Source organism: Artemia franciscana, chromosome 2 (genome assembly GCF_032884065.1).
Source record: "Artemia franciscana chromosome 2, ASM3288406v1, whole genome shotgun sequence".
NCBI lineage: Eukaryota > Metazoa > Arthropoda > Branchiopoda > Anostraca > Artemiidae > Artemia > Artemia franciscana.
Genome location: NC_088864.1, coordinates 33,059,326 through 33,080,533, shown reverse-complemented (window position 1 = coordinate 33,080,533; position 21,208 = coordinate 33,059,326). Strand labels below are relative to the sequence as shown.

At 33.8% G+C, this 21,208-nt stretch overlaps 1 protein-coding gene and 1 long non-coding RNA gene across 2 annotated transcripts in view; one reads left to right on the top strand and one right to left on the bottom strand.

The window, feature by feature from the left end:
* Positions 1 to 21,208, bottom strand: part of LOC136040284 (metabotropic glutamate receptor 5-like) — a 206,186-nt gene that overhangs the window by 97,056 nt on the left and 87,922 nt on the right. Inside the window, exons 7-8 of the mRNA XM_065724531.1 lie at positions 16,115 to 16,353; positions 6,908 to 7,077 (exon numbers count right to left, since the gene is read on the bottom strand). Of these exons, the coding sequence (XP_065580603.1) occupies positions 6,908 to 7,077; positions 16,115 to 16,353 (409 nt within the window). The remainder of the gene's footprint in view (positions 1 to 6,907; positions 7,078 to 16,114; positions 16,354 to 21,208) is intronic.
* LOC136040288 (uncharacterized) overlaps positions 1 to 21,208 on the top strand; it is a 62,316-nt gene that overhangs the window by 28,720 nt on the left and 12,388 nt on the right. The gene's annotated exons all lie outside the window — the stretch shown is intronic.

Genomic DNA, 21,208 nt, shown 5'->3' with positions numbered 1-21,208 from the left:
TCATTTCCAAGAGTTGAAAAGATCAAACGTTTCCAAGAAAAGGAACTGCTATATCCCTTCCAGGCGGTATTAGCACATTAGGTGCCTCATTTCCATGAATTGGGGGATAATATCTCTCATTTTCTTGAGTTCTTTGATGGAAATCTGACGACCCTGAAATCTACAGGCTGAAGTCTCTCAATACCTCGGACTTGGGAATGAGGGAGTGCATTAAAGTGAGGTAAATTAGTTTCGTACTGGATTCGATCACTAGTCATTTCATTTTGGAATCTGACATAAATACTGACTGCAATGAAAGAACACTCTCAGAAGCTTCCCAACGAGCTTTATTGTTTCAGCATGACTTTTCTTAAGAGTGTGGTGATACCTCTTATCGGCCTCACTATAAGCCTGGCCATCTCCGTCATCTCCCTCAATGCGAGCCTGGTATACTTCCGCATCTTTTTTTTTTTTTAATATAGTAGCTTCGAGAGAAAATCCTGGTTACCAAGGAGGGCTTGAGTGCGAACTAATACTGCTAAGGCTATATTGTATTTGTGAATCTGGAATCAAATATCCATCGTTTCTCTCGATCGTTTTGCAATCGGACACGCATATTTGTAGTTAATTTTAATGTTTTTACGTGTGCCCATAGACTCTTTGAGCATCTTCATCAGTCATTGTAAACTTAAATATTAATAGATTTCTACGCGAACATATGTCTTATATAACTTGAATGACTTCACCTTCAAAGCAAAAATGACGGCAACTAATTTCATGACGTCAGCCGAAACATGACGTCACCTGATCCACAGATCCACAGACAGACAGACAACTTATTTTTATATATATATAGATATATATATATATATATATATATATATATATATATATAGATTACAGACGCATATATGACGAACAAACACAAATGGAATGTTAAGCAGATTTAATCCCCTTCAGTAGTAATTTCATGTGGGTCGCTTTTTAGAAAGCTGAGTTACAAAAATTTGTTTGTTATCGAGAAATATTTACTAAGTGGCAAAACAGAAACGCTACGGTAATTCAATGTTTGTCTGAAATGCTCAACGCAAAAGGGATCCACAAAGAATTAGGAAACATTAGCAAATATTGCATCAGACGATTAAGTAAATACATATTATTTGTCTAGAGGAACTACCTGCTGGTATATATGATTCTTCTAAACATTGATAAGTACAGGAAAACTTCGTCGTAGAAAACAAAAGACAAGAAAAAGCGTTATATATTCTGTTGAGAATTATCTATGGAATCTATGAATAAAAAGTTGTTTATTCGTAATTAAAGAAAATTTCAACTTTAAAACTTAAATCTATCATAAATAACCTTACATAAAAAGAATGCGGTTTGGAGTAACCGTCCCCCTTCCCAAGACTTTTTTAAGTTTCCGGGCTCCCCTGTAAGCCCCAGGAAATTGGACAAAACTGAAATAGACTGAAACTGTAAAAAAAAACTTAACTTTCTTAACTATTCATACATCAAAGCATTTTTTCAAGATGATCTGAAATAACGGAAACTTTTTTAGCTTAAATTTACTTACTGAAAACTAGTAGCATATAAAAATTTTAATGATTTCGGCAGTGCCCTTAAGTTGCTCTCAAGTTAGGCAATTCGTACACTGTTAATCTATAGTATTTGTTATTGAAAATTATGGCTATGTTTGACCTTAACTGGTCAAAAGGGCAAGGTAGGCATGTTGTGGCTTGTTTTGAGTCGAAATGTACAATGATTTTCCATCTGCATGTTTCTAGGACACAAATGAGCCCTTGGCGCCTTGAAGCCATCTGCTCCCTTTCTTCAACACAATTTATCTGCATGATTGGAGGCACAAATTAGACTCCTGAACCTCAAAGCTCATTTCCTATAGGCAAATTTACAGCAGAGAGGTAGGAAGGTGTATATATGCACTAATTCTATCCTTTTTTACCAATTGGCCGAAATTTCATTGAGCGAGTACCCTTGGTAACTGGGCTTAATAAAATAATATTCAGACGTACACTTCCCTTCTCAAATCTCCAGACATCTTACAGCTTATGGGCAAAATAATTTTGGCCCAATGAGATGAAGCATAAGTATTTTAACAGCAGCCAATTAAGTGTGATCCCCGTCTACCTTTCTTCCATCTACCACTTAGCCTTCACTTTAAAATTGGTAGTAGGGAGCCTACAGTCTAGGTGGCATTACTCACGAGTTTTTAGACCTTTGAGTAATAGATCCCAGGTGCTAGCAGGATTGAATGTAATATAGAAACCTCTTTGTATCTCCTTGCTGAAGAACTATCGAACATCAATGGCACAACCCCCTTGAATATAACTTCAGAAGTCCAACTCCTCTGGAAATAAACCACTACCTCAAGAGGCTATTTCCTCTACATATAGGTCAACTGTAGGCTATCGTGAGAAGTACCCGCACGTTTCGAAAACAATAATCCGACGCAAGTATAAAATATAACTGACGTTTAATTTTGCAATCCTACTTTATAAAGAGATGATTGAAGGGTTAATAGAGAAATGGTATTTGAGAGTTTGGTATTAGAGGTTAGCAAGAAATCCAAGGTGTTTTATTTGGTTGTTGTTTACAGACCTCCGTCGAGTAATATTAATGAATTTTTATGTTACTAGAAAAACAGTTGGACATGATTAGGAGTAGAAACTTACCTATATTTGTGTGTGGTGATTTCAATATTGACCTAATGAATTTGTTTATTATTAATACAGAAGTTAGCCAGTTTTTAAATATTATGCTGATTTATGGGTTGAAGCCTACGATTACAGTCCCAACTAGGGTTACTATGAATTCAGCATCGTTGATTGATAATATTTTTGCTAATGTCAGTTACCATAATGCAAGTGTGATAATAAATGAAGTATTTGACCATTTTGGGATATTTTCAAGTGTTCAAAATTTTTGTTATAAAGGTACTAGGCTTAACACAAATTCACAAAATAGATACAAAAAAGTGATCATTGATAATAATGTGCTCATTCTTAATAAAGTCATGTTAGAGAAATGTAATTTTGAATTTTTAAATAGTGATGAACTAGATACTAATGCTAAGTTTCAAAATTGGTATTCAATTATAAATAGTTTATTGATTGATTGTAGTATTTGTAAAAATGCAAGTCGACGTAGAGAAACTCCAAAGAAACCATGGATCACCCGAACTCTTTTAAAGGCTATTATTAGAAGAAGATATTTGTTCAAAATGTGTGCAGCTAGTAATAGTGTAAGTGATAAAACAGAATACAAGATTTATAGTAACCAGTTAAATACACTACTTCGAAAAGCCAAAGCTGATTACTATCGTAATAAATTTAAATCTTGTGAAGGTAACCCTAGAAAAACATGGCAAATTATAAAATCCGTCGTAAGTCCTAACAATGATGGTATATTTCCTGACGGTGTACATAATGATAGTACAATTGCTGATAGAATGTCCCGTCATTTTGCTAATGTGGGGAAGGATTTCGTCCAAAGTATAGTTATTTCTGAGCATGAAGGTAGTTTTAAGAAATATTTATCGAATGCAAGTGATGTTTCAGCATGTTTGAAGCCAATCAACGCTTCTGAGCTTTCTGAAACATTGAAAAAATTAAAAATTGGAGCTTCAGGCTCTGATTTTGTAACAGTTAAAACTTTAAAGTATATTTACTCTGTTATTTCCGGTCATTTAGTGTATTTATTTAATGAATGTTTAAGGACTGGAGTGTTTCCAATTTGTTTAAAATTGCAAAAGTTATTCCTGTCTATAAAGATGGAGATAAAAATGTACTAGGAAATTATAGGCTCATTTCTTTATTACCAGTAGTATCTAGATTGTTTGAGAAATTGATAGTTAAAAGAATGGTTGAATTTTTGGAAAGTAAGTCTTTTTTAATCGAAATCAATTTGGTTTTCGGAGGGGTTTATCTACTGATCATGCTGTTTTATTTTTGACAACTTGGAATGATGCGTTGGATAATGGTATGAAAGTCGCTTCTGTTTCTCTTGATATAGTAAAAGCTTTTGACTGTGTTGACCATTTTATACTCATTGCCAAATTAGAAAATTACGGTTTTAGAGGACCATTTCTTGAATTACTGTCCTCGTTTTTAAAAGACAGAACTCAATATGTACAACTAGGAGATAATGTTTCTTCAGTCAGTAGTGCTAAATTTGGAGTACCTCAAGGATCTGTTCTTGGTCCCCTGTTATTTCTAATTTTTATAAATGATTTATGTAGAGCTTTTAATATGATTTCGTATGATCTTGACATTGGATGTGACGGGGAAAAAGTAATTGTTCCCAGCTTTGAGGATGTCACTCATATAACTGTGGCTGCACAAACAGGAATTCAGCTTTTGAGTCGTATTAGTTCTTGTCTGGAGTTTGTACAAAATTGGATGAAGCTTAATAAGTTAAATTTGAATTATAGTGAATCTTGCTTTTTATTGTATGGTAGGAGCTCAAATTATTACCCTTGGATAGACAGACTTAATATTGCTGATATGAGCATTTTAAGAATAAATTGTACAAAATATCTAGGAGTTTTAATTGATGAATGTCTCAGCTTTAGAGAACATATAGATTATATTAGTCTTAAACTCGCTAGGAATGCTGGCATTTTAAGAAAGTTGCAGTATATTTTCCCAAGAGATATCTTAAGAACACTGTATTATTCCTTAATTCACCCTTATCTGCTATATTGTTGTAATGTTTGGTGTAGTACATTTCCTTCTCATCTCCATCATGTTCGAGTTTTGCAGAATAAAGCGCTTCGAGTGTTATGTGGTGTAGGTTTTTAAAGACTCGGTACAAAAGAGGTATATAGAATGCAAAATCTTGCCTTTAGCAGGACTTATTACTTTTTATCGATGCCTGTTTATATATGAATATTTTCAAAATTGTTTACCAATATGCTTTAAAAGTATGTTTGAATTAGGAAGTGATATTCATACACATTCTACGAGACAGTCCGATATAATTCGTCGTCCGCTTGCTATTACCCATAGATCTCAATTTTCTATTCGGCATATAGGACCCCAGGCATGGAATTGTTTACCTACGACTTTGAGAAACATGGATAGTTTTCTTGAATTTCGGCGGGAATTAAAGCTATTTTGCCTTGATATTTACGGTTTTGATAGTTAAGCGAACTTCAAGTGGAGCCAAGATGTTAGTTTTGTTTTTGGCTATACTGGTCAAGTGGTTTTAGTTTCTTTTTGTTTTGTTTCTTTTGAAGTGTAATTCCGTTTCGATTGAAATGCAGGGTAATTAATTTTTTCTTCTTCTTCTTTTCTTTTCTTTTTTCTTTTCCTTTTCGTTTCTTTTTTATTTTTTCTTCATTTTCGTATTGTTTTTATTTGTATGTGTATTGGGGTTGTAAGCCCAAACAAGGTTTGCTTCGGGCCATTTGCTTGTTTTGTTTTGTTATTTATATGAATAAACCCATCTTTCTCTCTCAAAAAAAAAAATGAAAATAACAGATCAGACATATTTGATTTTATTGTTTGGGGTAAAGTAAATAGCATTAGATTTTATGTATGGAGTATATTAAAACCAACAACATTGATTGGGTGTCAAAAAATAAACAACCGAGTTGGCTTTAAGAATACAGCGTATTTTGAGACTATCTTACAGGATTGGGTATTCATTTTTTTTTTTTTTTAAGAAAAAATAATCCTCTTCAAACATACCACTTACTAACCCTGAGGGGCTGACATGTACAGCATTGAACCGATGGCAATGGTACAAAATCAAAGTGCTGCTCCTTAGACATTTTCACCGGCGTTGCTGACCAAAGCTTACTGCAGCACTTCAGTCTACCCTCACAGCTTATGTCTATTTCCTTAAAATTTAGTCTTTATGTGACTCAGAAAAAGATATAAGGGAAATTATTCAAACTTTTGCTTTGTTCTCCTGTTAATTGGAATGAGCATCTTTGCGCATAAGAGATGTGCTACAGAATCAATGCGCTATGTTTTTATTTACTAATGTAGAGACCATAATCGACTGAATGTCCATAAGACAAGTAAATATTACAGGTATTAAGAGCAAAAGAGAATATATCGTCACGGAATCCATCCCATTTCACATTAAACACGATTTTTCCTTTAGGATCCTTACAAATTTGTATTACATGTTCTTTTCTAGTTGGAAGACCTGATATAAAAAACAGAGAAATAGTCACCTATAAAATTAAGTCTGTTTTTGTGGAAAAATTTAATCATTTAAAACATTAAACTATTAACATTGGTTAAGCTTAATAGTATAATAAACAAATGTTGTCATAAACGAAATCATAGAATTTCATCTTCTTTGTTTTACTTGGGTTTCATATTGAGTATTGCTATCATAATGGGAAAGGCATCAGCTATACTAGACTAGGCATAGTTGAACTAGAAATAGACTGATAAATCTATTCTCGGTTTACTTTAAAAAATTGCGTTTGAAGTGGCAAGGTATCATGTTTTAGGCTAAGCATTACAAGTAACATTTTTCTAACAGTTTTTAACATTTTTTCTATAACATTATTGGAACATTTTTTACAGGTTCTTGTAACATTTTTCTGTTAAAATTCAAATTTTCGTTAAGCCACCTATAAAAACTTGCTTAATAAGATCTAACCTTGTATGATAATGTTGCCAAAGGGGTATAGTCTCAAAAAGTAGATAATCTATTGTATGAAAAAGTAAATATTTCTTTAGAACAGTAGGGTAGGAAATCCCTAATTTTTGGAGAAAAATAGGAATAAAAGTGTTACATCTATTACAGTTTTATCAAACTGGTCTTAGTGCAGGAGTTTTTAGCAGTAAGGACAATGCCGGTGTCAAATGTCATTTGATTTTTTCTACGTTAAAAATTAAATTTTAATGTAATACTTCTATTAAATATTTAAAGACACGAAAGTTACCTTAAACAAGGATCCATTAAACGGTAGCATTTCAGTGCAGAGTCCCTTGTAGTCTTGACCACAAACCCCTTGTAACATTTTGTGCAGGCCCCAAGCAAGAGCATACACTGCCTTAATCACAAATGCTAACTTGTTGTCTTGTAGGTATCCAGCCCTCAGATCTTCTTCTCCTGCAACATAATTTCATATTGACTTTTAAATACAGAAAAAAAAACTTATCAATTCTTCTCGAATAAATAATCACGTATTATTTTTATTTGTCTTACTTTATCTTTGCCGACTCAATTTTACATGTGGAGATGCTAAGGAGAATGGTCCGGGGGAAAGCATTACTGGGTTATAATATTCTAGAGTATCTATCCGTCGGTTTAAATTCTCCATAGGGGATTTTTCCACGGGATAAATTTTCCGTAAAACTCAGCAGGAAAAACTTTCTACTACGAATGAAGGGGGGCTATTTGCGGGAATGCTTTTCCACAGCTGAGGGAATTTTCGTCATGACTTTAAAGACAATCAGAAATTCAAATGAAAAGTCTTTTTCAAACAAAAGTGCCTTATAAAATTTCAAAGGGAATCGTCCTTAAGGAATTTTTCCGGGTAGAATTCACAGCTAGAATGGAATAATCTCGGGGGAATTTTCCTGACAAGGGGGGTATTTTACCTGGAAAGAATTTTTAAAGGGAAATTTTCTGTGGGGGAAGGAATTTTCATGGGGGCCGAATTTCTCGGCATGATTTGAAAACGATCAGAAATTAAATAGAAAAACAACTTTTTTCAACTGAAAGTAAAGAACAGCATCAAAACCTAAAACGAAAAGAAAGTATTATGCATATGAAAGGGATTCCCCCCTTCTTAAGACCTTTCTCTTTGCATTAAAGTTCGACTTTTTGTTCCTAATGCTTAAGAACGACTTGAGTAACACAAAGGCTGTTTAATTAGAATAAAGAGCTCTGTTAAAATCCCATTAAAAAAGTACAGCGTAAACATTTAGTTTTACTTTTAAGTTCACTTTTTAAGTTTGCTTTTACTTTTAAGTTTAGCGTAAAGAGCGAGGTCTTGAGGAGGGGTCGATCCCTTTCATATACGTAATAATTTCTGTTTGTTTAAGGTTTTGATATCGCTCCTTACTTCTAGCTGAAAAACTTTTTTTATTTTACTTTCATAAAGGAATTAAGTCGATCAGTCAATTTTTTCTGGACATAGCCCCGGTTTAGCCGTTTCGAGTGGCAATTAAATATATTTTTGTTATAATACAATGTTTTACCTTTACTTTTAACAGCGAGTACAATTTTGTCAGTAACAGATACCGGTCTAACTCGATAACCGTCGCTGTTCCTGGAATATCAAAGGAATATCAAATACCCCATTGCATAGCAACTCCTTTTGACATAGGCTAATAAAAAATTTCCAAGTCTGGTAGTTCAACAAACTAAGGGGCCAAGTACCTACTCGGACTCTTATTCTCAAAAAATGTAAGTTTAAAAATGTTAATGGTTTCCAATGTAGCCCTTTCGAGTGGCAGCAATATTTTTTTCTCATAATAAAATGCTTTAATTTAGCTTTTAGTAGCGTATACAATTTTGTAAGCAACAGAAACAAAAATTAAGTAGCCCCCTTTGTCCCACAACTTCAATATTACGGATCCCCTTTATCTGCATCTAAAACACCCCGTAAGTCTAACTAGATGCCCTTAGCCATTTTTGTGATAATAAAGCTTGAACCTTTTGCATAACAGCTCCTTTTGATTTGGGCCAATCAAAATGTCAGATCAAAGGGCCAAGTGTCTCCTCTGACTCTCAAGCTCAAATAAAGAAAATACAAATTTAAATATGTTTATGGGATATTTTTGTGTCAGGTTAACTAAAAAAATTCAATGAAGTAATGAAAAGAATAAGGATCCTTTCAAGCCATTGATAGTCCCAAGGAATGTTAAATCTATATTTCAATTGTTTTCAACAGTACTGCTCCATACCTAAGTTTCCTGTAAGGCAATTAAAATATAAGATTCTACTAATCAAGTTCAATGAACGTCTTCATTTAAAAAATTACAGAGCTCACTTGTCCAACTCGAAGTCCCTGATAACCGCTTATTGTTTAATACAAGAGGGTACATTCTAAGATAAGTTTAAGATTTATTAAGTTCAATTACATGCTAAAAACAAATCCTATAGTGTCTGAGGGTAAATAAACAAAAAGTTATTGACTTCGGAAGAAAATCGGTTGTTGCATCAACCCCCAATAAAAATACAGGTACTTATTAAATATCTCGGCAATACTTTTTTCCTCTCTGCAATAAAACCGCGTTCTATCTGTATCTCAGTATGTACTCGGAGATAATTAGCTTAGGTATGAGAGAGCTAAACTACAACGCAGGTATATTTAATTGGATACTTAACATATAGAGTTTGTATTTTGGTTAGGTATCTAATAATGTGTTCTGGACGGCCTTCTTTCCATAATTCTCTGTTGTTTTTTCCATAATTTGGTTACTAAAGTATTCTATTTTCATTATCTTTTGGTATATTTCATTAGAATTAACTTCAGTCCTTGGGTATGGTCTGCATATTTAACAAGCACCAAATTACGCAAGTCTAATTTATTATAAGCAAGTAAGCTTTGTCCATAACTTTTCACTGTGAATTTACACAAATTTATGGAGCTCTAAATACCAGACAAAACAGCTATTGTGTCATCTTTCTATAAAAATATTTAAGTCAATGTTATGTAGGTGAACAACACCTGTAATAAAAGTCGGGCAAACGCCTGGGGTTGCCCATAGCATCCATAGAGGGGTTTCTGCTCTGAATGTCCTAGGATCATTTGTTCAACACAATCAAGCGAGAAAAAACAAAATGACAAAAGAGCAGGGATCCGTGAGTAGTATGGGCGTCACTACTCCTGTAACCGCGCCCACTAGTATCCACCTAAGCTCCTGCAACTGCGGTTTCCAGTGAAAATGCATTTGTTTTCCAGCAATACAAACTGGTCAAAGTTATTTTCATTACTTGAACTGAATTTGAAATAAGATGTCAAATAAAGGAAATTTTGATATAGATTCTAATATACAAGGGGCTCATAATCTATGAATTTTTTTAACGTGCCTAGTGAATGGAGAACTTTCTTTATACAATTTTGTTTGGTACCGAGCACACTGGTTGTTTGATTGGTCAATGACAGTTTTTTCGGTCCCAAAAATTGTAGTGTAGCCGGTTAGGTATCCTTTCTGTAATGAATTGATCCCTAGCACGCTAGTTTTCCTGGACTTAAATATGAATTGGGATCCCCATCATCCCGCCCAGGGCCCCATGTTCCTCTACGGGGCCCATGTTCCCTCCAAGGGCATCCAAATATTGCCCCCCTCCCGATAAAACTACTTTTGAAACTCAGAAAAAAAATTCTGAGACTTCGAAATTTTTCGGTACTTCAAAAAAGTTTTTTGAACTTCGAAAATTTTTTCTTGGACTTAAAATGTTTTCGAACTTAAAAATAATTCATTTTGGGACAGAAAAAAATTCTTTTGGAACTTGGAACTTTGTTGGGGGGGGGAAACTTGAATTTTTTTTGTCTTTTTTAACTTTGAGTTTTTTTTATTTTTGGGGGACGTAAAAATCCTGTTTTTTTTTGGGGGGGGGGAATCAGAATTTTTTCTTTTGAATTTAAAAATTTTTGCCAACTTAGAATAATTTTAGAACTTTTTTCACAGGTATACAGAATCACAGGTTTATAGACACACAGACACGGAAACAGACATACAGGCACACATACAGACAGACTCACAGGCGAACAAACAGACACAGAAAAAGACATAGAGACAGACAGAACCAATACGAACAGATAGAGTGATCTTAGGTTCTTCACTCAGTGGTTACCAAGGGAATCTAACTGATCGTGATAAGTGCGCACTACACAGTAACAAGTATGCTGCATCATAGGAGCCCGGTTTGTGGATGTATTATAGTGAGCTTTTAGCACAAAACATCTTAAAGCTTGGTTTCTGTCTTTTTTCTGAACTTGTAACCAGAAGCAATCGCACTGATAGTTTCACACTAAGCTATGACGGATGGAAATACAGAAATAGAACCAATCTTTTTACTGTGTTTGTCGCATTTGTAATGTCGTCGCCCTTAAATAATAAGCTTTATACATGACACAACCCCAAAAAGGGCAAAAACAGGTCTGAAAGTCCCAAAAAAGAATTTGTTCTGAAATGATATTACAAAACTAGTGCAAGGTGTTGGGATCTGCATGAAGTCTGAAAGCAATAATGGGGGTGGGGTATGAAAAAAGTTTACTCCAACCGTAATTTTAAAAATAAATTTGAGGGTGAAAAAGATGTTAATTTTTTATTTTAAGTCTCAAAATGACATTATGTATACTTGTAACAAACCATTTGGTTGTGTTTCATTCTATTTCTGCTCTATATACCACATCGATAACCTCCAAGATGATTGAAGTGTGTGACACTGAATTTATTTGGTTGAAATCATCATCTTGTTGAGTTATATTTGAATGTGCACTTTTGTTATAGAATGAGGAACATGAAGACTTTGATTGTTATCTCTGGAAAGTGAACTATAATATGTTTGACTGTGATAAGAAGCTTGTGGAGTACTAAATTACGACATTTGAACCGGTGGCGATTTTATCACCAATTGATTTCACCAAATAACAGAATTGGTAAAGAACTAAGTACTGTAGGGGAAGAAGTCCGAAAAATATGCAAATTTTTCGGAGTTGAAGTGCTGCATGTAAAGGGTAATGTACCTAGTGATAAAGTTCTGATTCAAAACTGTGACCCCAGAATTCGACTTTTCAATATAGAAGTGTTTAAATACCCCAAATTTGAAGATGCTTGTCACTGTCCTGAAGATGAGCCTAGTTCGTCACAAAGTGGATACGAGAGGATATATCTAATCGCGATAAGTGCATCCGTCACAGTAAAAACTATGGTATATCCTAGGTACACCGTTTTATGGATGTGTAATAATGAACATCTTTAAGCTTGACCAGCCTTACAGGTTTAAAGTTTGACCTGTTACAAGAAGTAATCGCTAGGTTAGTTTCAAACTAAGATATAATGGATAAAAATATTGGAATAGAAATATATTTTTTACTACAATTGTATTATCCGTAAAGGGCTTTATCATGATTTCAACGATTCTCATTAGTCTAATGCAGCCAATTTAGAACATTCGGACATTCAAATAAATGAGGTGAATCTAGGAGAGATGGGGAGAAAAATACTGAATGAAATGATATCAACTAGAATGGAGAGTAGCTCAGTTTTACATTGGTCAAGCAAAAAACTACCGAAAGAATGGATGCCATTGCTGCCACATGAAAGCACAAAAGCACAACGAAGGTCTTGGAAAAGGAAGTACAGTATACTAGGAAGGAATCAAGAAGAAGACAAAATAAAAGATCAAGAAAAACAGGGTACCGCTTCAAGAATTCATCATATTCCTTGAAAAATGACTGAGAAGAATCGTATAAATGAAATATGGCAAACAAGAGTTCATCATCCTTTTAAAAGATCTGCCAATTACAAATTCCTTCCTGATCTCGTTGCTGATGGAACTCATAACAAGGTTTTAGCTCTTATATTTGCAATAAATGTTTTTTTTCTATGTTATTTTGGTCTTATATATTCATTAGAGCTGGATTAAGGAGTAAAAAAAAATTGAAAAAGAATTATTTTAATGTTCAGAGATGGCTGAACAGCATTTTTCATCAAATATTTGATAAAAGGTCTTTTATTAACTAAGTATAAAAGAATTAATAAAGGCAGTTTTGGGTACACCAAACTCGGTTAGTTTGGAAATTCTGAATGTTTAAGTTGCTGACTGAATGTCAAAAATTTAATAGAAGCACTTTTGAGTACAGCAAACTGAACTAGTTAATAATTCCCGAGTGTGTTGGCTACCGACTGGACATAAGAAAATTAATAAAGGCAAAATCGGCTAGTTGTGTAAATTCTGATTATTTTAGTTAGTGACAGAGTATAAAAAAATTAACAAAGGCATTTTTGAGTACAACAAACTCAGCTAGTTTGTGGATTCCGAATTTATTAGCTGCTGATTGAATATCAAAGATTTAATAAAAGCACTTTTGAGTACAACAAACTGAACTAGTTGAAACTAAATCACCAATTTAATTACTTGGAATTCACCAAGTGGCTGAGTTTGTTGTACTCAAAAGTGTTTTATTAGTTTTTTATACACAATTGGTAACTGAAAATCACTCGGAACTTGCCAAATAAATGAGTTTTTGATGTACACAAAAGTACTTTATTAAATTTTTGGTACTCAGCCAGCAACTAAAACACTTAGAATTTATCAAATAGGTGAGTTTGTTGCACTTAGAAGTGCTTAAATTAAAATTTTTTATGCTCAGTCAACAACCAAAAGACTCGGTAACTATCAACAAGCTGAGTTTGAAATACTTAAAATTATTTTAAAATTGTTGATACGCAGTTGACAACTAAAATACTCGGAAGTCATAAGCTAATTAGTTTTGTTGGACTCAAAAATTATTTTATTAAACTGTTGATGCGCAGTCAGCATCTAAAAGACTTGTAATTTACCAACTAGCTGTGTTTTTTGTATTCTGAAGTGCTTTCATTATTTTTTTATGTGCAGCCGGTAAAAAACACTCAGAATTTTCGAAATCCTTCAGTTCAGTCAGCAACTAAAGCATTCAGAATGTACACAGTAACTGAGTTGCTTGTACTCATTAGTGCCTTTATGAAATCTTTTGAAGTCAGTCATTAACTCTAAAACTTGGAATTTGCCAACTAGCTGAGTTTGTTGAACTCAAAAGCGCTTTTCTTAATTTTTTTTATATGTAGTAGTAGTAGGTAACTATTTTTCACCTGCTAATTAATTTTCAAACTTATGGATGGACCACACATTTTTTTAAATGACCCCCTTCCCCACCATTGCTATTTGACTTTATGCAAATCCCAACACCATTCAGTATTTTTGAAATATCATTTCAGAACACTTTGTTTCTTGGGGCTTTCAGACTTGGGTTTGTTTTATTTGTTGCTCTTTTCTGGGGGTTGGGTCGTGTCTGAAGCATATTATTTTAGCGTAACGGCCTTTACAGATGCTGCAATTGCAGTAAAAAGATATTTCTATTTCAATATTTTCATCCACCGTAGCTTAATTTAAAACTAATCGTGCGGATTCTTTTGGTAACAAGTCTTGAAATAAAGACGGGTAGAGCTGAAATAAGTTTGTTGCTGAAAGCTCACTATTAAACATCCAAAAATGGGGTTTTTATGACATGGCATACTTTTTACTGTTTAGTATGCACTATCATGATCATATAAATTGCCTTGGTAACCCCTTGTGAAGAACCTAGCCTTTTTATTTTTGTTTATCTTTTTGTCTGTCTCTCTGTGTGCCTTTCCGTCTCTTTGTCTGTCTGTATGTATGTGCCTGTGTGTCCCTGTGCTTCTATTTCTGTTAGCCTATGAGTGTGCATGCCTGTGGGAAAATCCCTGTGGGAAAAAGTCCCCCCAAAAAGTCTTGAAAAAATTTCTGTGTTTAATAAAAAGTTCAAAAAAATTATATCTCAGAATTTTTTTATTTCTAAGTTCAAAAAAGTTTTTGGGGCATTGCATGCTACTTTAGGGTACAGGGGGCCCTAGAAGGGAACACGGGGCCCCAGAGGAAAACCTAGAGACCCAAAACCATACGCAAGCCCGGTAATGGAAAACCAGGGCTCTAGCAACCAAGACATAATAGAAGGGATACCTGGCCGGCTGTTGTCATTACAATTTGCTCAGTACCAAACGAAATTCTGTGAAAAACAGTGCCTTCCACAAAGCATACGTTAAAAAATGTATAGATTATGAGCCCCTTGAATATTAGAATCCATGTCTAAATTTCTTTTATTTGACGTTTTCTCACTTCAAATTTACTTAAAGTAATGATAATAACTTGACTAGTTTTCATTAGTTCGAAACAAATGTATTTTCACCGGAAACTGAGATAAGGCCAGATGATCGACAAAACAGATGCGCGGGATTGGTAACTATATGTGGATACGGGACACGAGTGGATACGGGACGGCACAGTTGTAGGAGTATTGCCCCCTATACTACTTCCTTGACCATCCTACTAACAAAAAATTTAGATTTCTGCTTCTCTGTATAGGGACTTGAAAATGTCCTTATAGGGTTCTCCGATGTAGCCTACTGAATTTGATTCTGCGATTTCCATGAAGTTCACAATACATTTGTGGGCTGTTTTCAACATTTTCAAAATTAGAAAATTTTTATCCGGCTCTTAGCTTTTGATTAGTAATTTTTGATTCAATGAATTTCAAATATTTTAATTCCTATTAAAAGCATATTCTTTGGATGAATACTGCTACAAAACTTTTTGTTTTAGAATTCAGTTTCTATGAGCACTAGTCGTACTTTATTTACAGTCTGTTCTCACGGATCGTTTGGTCTGTTTGGGAGAGAAAGTAAGACAACAGTTATATTTATGAGGAAGAAAATATCACAATTTTATGTTGCTGTATGTTTTAAATAATTAAGAAAAGCTGTTAATTTACTGACATGAACTTTTGTTCCTCATTTTAAAAATGTGTTTATTTGTGTTTATGTGTATTGTTTGTGTGGTTGTATTCTGTGTGTGTTGGTTTGTGTGTCTTTGCTTCTGTGTCTTTGTGTGTGTGCATGTTTTATTATACATTCAACTATCCATGTTTGACAATCCGTCACTCAGAAAATGTTTTGAAAAGATCTAACATTAGAGTTTTCTTAAGAAAAGGTACACTTCTATCAGCCTCCTACGCGCTGAAAACATAATAAAAGGGCACAATGAGTTGTCAAAATGGTGGATTGTTTCTTAATTTTTTTTCTTAAAAAAAATCAATTAATGTCTCAAGAAAACTCTCTTCGTAGACGTATATTTGACTGGCAAATAGTATGGGAAAATGCAGATGGAAGAAAGCTTCAAAGAAGTGTTTATTGCACAAACACTAGACTAACTTCAGAAATCTTTCCATGATGACATCTTTATAATGGAATTGTCGAAAAAAAATTTCCTTCCTCTTCACTGTTATTTATAAGCATCAAAAAGACACGAGCGATAAAACACTTACTGAAAAGAATTTGAAAAAAGAAATCCCCTAGTTAGGCTTTTGTTTTCGTTTTAGACAGCTGTGCCACTAAGTGAAACGTAATCTTACCTGTACATCTTTCCAAATGCTTAAATGCTGCATCTTCCTCTCGATTTCCCAAACGACACTGAAATCTATTCTGCCAAAATTCTCTGAACCAGGGATTTCTCAAGTTATTTTTCGGATGAAGATTAAAGTAATAATCGTCGAATTCGGGAACGTAGTGCGAACTAATCCGTATTGATATGGATCCTGCTGATTCTTCTTCGTAACCTTCAACAACATCATAACGATCACCCCAGCCGTCACTAAATAAAGCAAAAAAAAGCAAAACAGAGTAGAATAATAGAAACTGTACGAGAAACAGGCTAAATAACAACTGTAAGAGTAAAAATATCTTTGCAGGGTCAAACCTGTTTAAATATAATAAAACCTACTGTCTTTTTTATGCTGACTCCAAATTATAACTTTTATCAAAGTTGGATATACCCACGAAAAATAACTTAATCAGGAAGTTTGTTCAATTTCATTAGAAGCAGTAAACATCCGAGGGATAGATCATATTATAATCAAAATCATAACGACAAATTTATGAAGCCTGCAAAATATTTATTCAACCCTTCAGGGTCACTTTTTTGAAAATTCGTATTTATTTCTCGTCACGGAAACTTGTTGCGGGAATTTTTTTTCTGTGCCTCTAGTTTGTTTTCAACAATTAATAAACTCTTAATTAGTGAATATTAAGAAAACATTTTCAGACATTCCTCAAATAAACCTTAGACATAAAAATTCAGTTCGCTAAAAATGAAAATAAATTAACTTAATAAGTATTAAAAAATAAATCAAAGAAATAAAGAGCTATAGGCCTATCATACGAAATACGAACAGAAACAGACTCATATAATAAACAAAACTTAAAAAAGGGAAATTGCCACGGATGAATTATTGAAGCATAAAACGGAAAGAAATAAAAATAATTATCCAGAGCAACCCTAAAATGAACGTAAATTGTTACAAAACAAATGAAATCAAAACGTACATTAAAATTAGTAATCAAGTTGAACTTGAAACAAACAGTAGTTGCGACAGCATTTGAGTAGTGCTGCCTCCCATCAAAGACCCTAAAGCAGTTGTTCCCAACCGATTTTAGGCCAAGGGACCCATGTACATTTCTAAAATCCTGAGGCTCACTCATAATATTTAACTTTTGCTGTTCGAAATCTTATGTGTATTCGCCTAAAGGAAGATTGTATTGGCATTAACTGTTTTTTTTTTTTTTTTTTTTTTTTTTTTTTTTTTTTTTTTTTTTTTTTTGTCCGAGTCGTCCTCTAGGCATGTTTTGTAATAATGAATATTTTTACCTTTTATACAAAGCCCAACGTCATTGCAATTTAATTTTTTTTTCATGCAATTTTTTTCTCTTTAAATGCATATGAATGTGGCGTTACTCACCTAATTTTTTTCAAAATTAAGGATCTTGAGGGTAGTCATCCCTACAGTACACGTCCTGCACGTGATTCGCTAACATATTGTCATATCCCACGTTAGGAATCACGGCCCCAAGGGCTATCGTGTATTGTATGTTTTACTTTCTTAAAAACCGATTTTGTTAAAATGAAGATCAAAAGTAAAGATGAATCTTCTATTAATTTGCCAATTCAAAAGACCTTTGCAATAAGCGAAACATATTGTTCCAAAAGTCACCAATTGATGTTTTAAAAGTTTTGCTCAATTGTCAATTCTCAATACGTTTGAATGAAAATGAAACAAAAGAGGAGACAAAATAGTGTAACATGCACAACTAAACAGAGATTCAACAATGTACATGTTAAACAAAATTGTCTGTTTTATTTCTCACAAACTTGGGAAGTCTTAATTTTAGCGCTAATCAATTTGATAAAATAACCGTTTTTCTGTGCAATTGTTGTTACCACAACAAGGGAAGAGCCATCGACCCCTCAGCATCCGTATAATACGCTTGGTCTGAATGCATTTTTATCAAATGAAGCTAAAATAGGGAGTAAACCTCCGTCTCTGTCCTTATCAATGCTTATCTAAAATACTTCAAACGGTAAGTAAAAATTATGGCCTAAAGAAGTACTTTCATGGCTTCAGGCATCCCAACTCCCTTGAAAAAGAACCACAGCCCTCCCCCTAGTAGTTGGTGCAGAACAAAGTAATATGTAGATGTAGATGTATAGGGACAAACACGTCACCAAATGGCAATATAGCCTCTAAAACAGGAAGAGTGAATAAATAGATCGTTTTTTAGTTCCAAGCCAATTGCCCTCCTCGGGATTTAAGGCGAATAGAATTTTGCCATATGACCTAAGCTATACACAAGGATAAAATGGTAGATATTAGCACTTTGATTGGGTACGATCAAATAGCTGGCAGTAACAAACTGTAGGGAAGGAGTGTCTCAGCTCATTAGTAATCAAAGCTCTAAGAAAATAAGTTTCGAAGTATATACATATATATGTATATATGTATATATATATATATATATATATATATATATATATATATATATATATATATATATATCTTCTATATATATAAAAATAAGTTATCTGTCTGTGGATCTGTTGATCAGGTGACGTCATGTTTCTGTGTCGGTTGACGTCATGAAATTAGTTGTCAGGTGACGTCATGTTTCTGTGTCGGCTGACGTCATGAAATTAGTTGTCGTCATTTTTGCTTTGACGGTGACGTCATTCAAGTTATATAAGACATATGTTCACGTAGAAATCTATTAATGTTTAAGTTTACAATGACTGATGAAGATGCTCAAAGAGTCTATGCCAAAAAACTTGCTGCTGATAGTTCCTCGGCACGCTTTCTTTTCTGACTTTCTCTATCAGCAGCAAGTTTTTTGGCATAGACTCTTTGAGCATCTTCATCAGTCATTGTAAACTTAAACATTAATAGATTTCTACGTGAACATATGTCTTATATAACTTGAATGACGTCACCGTCAAAGCAAAAATGACGGCAACTAATTTCATGACTTAATTTCAGAACCTAATTTCTGTGTTGACTGACGTCATGAAATTAATTGTCGTCATTTTTGTTATGACGATGCTTAGTATATTGTAAAACACATTAATTTGGTTAATAATATACCATTTAAAACACCAAAATGAACATGCTGGAGTAGTCACTCGATGAGAGAGGGTGTCAGAACGGAGAATGAAGGTCCCAAGTTCAAATCCTGGTTAGGCTAAAAAAGGTAAAAATCTAAAAACTAAAAAAAAACTGAAAAAACTAAAAAAGGCAAAAACTACAAAAAAAACTAAAAACTAATAAAAAAAATTAAGAATAAACATAAAAAAAAATAAAAAAGATAAAAACTAAAAAAAAAGTAAAATGAAAAAACCAAAAGAACTAAAAAAGCTAAAAAAAAGGTAAAAACCAATAAAAAGCTGAAAAGAAAAAAAGGAATAAAACTAATGACGACCGGGACACCGGGACACAAGGAATATAAATGACGCCCGGGACACTCAAAGAGAAATCAGAGACTGGGACACCGGGACACAAATGACGACCGGGACACAGGGAATATAAATGACGACCGGGACACAGAGACATAACTACAAAGGGGACGCCGGGGTGCACAGGGGGAGATATAAATGACGATGGCGACTCAGGGAATGGTCGATTAGCAATCACCATCAACAAAGCTCAAGGGCAATCATTAGAATCATGATGTATAGATCTGAATACGGATTGTTTTCCCATTGACCATTATATGTTGCATGTTCAAGAGTCGGTAAACCTGACAATCTATTTATATGCACAGACAATGGGACAGCAAAGAATGTTGTATATTCGCAAGTTTTACGTAGTTAAAAACATATATATATATATATATATATATATATATATATATATATATATATATATATATATATATATATATATATATATATATATATATATATATATATATATATATATATATATATATATATATATATATATATATATATATCTATATTCACAGGTGGGACATAGGGACACAACTACAATGGCGCGTAACTAATATGGCGCGTAACAACTTACGCGCGCGGGGGGGCTTGGGGGGGCGCGAAGCGCCCCCACCAACTAGGTGTTGGGGTGGCGCGAAGCGCCACCCCAACAGCTAGTATATATATATATATATATATATGTTTACAAGGAAGAAACGACTTTTTACGATGATTAACTAATTTTTTTCAACTGAAAGTAAGGAGCAACATTTAAAATTGAAACGAACATAAATGATTTAAACGAACATAAATTATTGAGAAGAGGGACAACCCCTTCATATACGGAATAATTTCTGTTTATTTTGAGTTTTAATGTTGCTCTTTACTTTCAAACAGGTCGCGGTAATGTATTTTAAGCAAGGAGCGACGTGGTTTTATAGTAAACAAAACTCTAAAAACGGATACATCAATAGATCTATCAAAAGAACTGGTTTCTTGTGATGATACCGAATATATAAAATTCATTAAGTTTAGTGTAGCACATCACAAGCCACGAGCATGAGAAAATTTGTCGAATTTTCGGAAAAGGGGAGAAACAACCTCTAAAAGTCAAAGGCTCTTATGAGGAATCTACTCCATTTTGATCTAACGCTATTTTCATATCTTAGACAATGTTGTATATCTTTCTCAGGAATTGGTGTTTTCTAGTGGTAAATTCCTTGTTTATACTACTAAGCACGGCCAACAATATATATGACGAATTTTTCCCAAAAATGTCATTGGTAGTTAAATCTATATATATGAAAATAAGTTGTGTGTCTGTGTGTCTGTCTGTGGATCAGGTGACGTCATGTTTCTGTGTTGACTGACGTCATGAAATTAGTTGTCGTCATTTTTGCTTTGACGGTGACGTCATTAACGGTATTTAAGACATTTGTTCACGGAAAAATGTTTAATTGTAAAATGACTGAAGAACCTACAATGGCAACAGCCGAGGAAGCTGCTCAAAGAGTTTATGCCAAAAAACTTGCTGCTGATAGAGAAAGTAAGAAAAGAAAGCGTTCCGAGGAATCACAAGAACAGCAAGAAAACAGGCATGCGGCTAAAGAACGCAAAACCGCGCAGTTAGATGAAAATCCACCTGGACAGCGAGAGTCAAAACATATCAAAACTGAAAATGATAGCGATGATG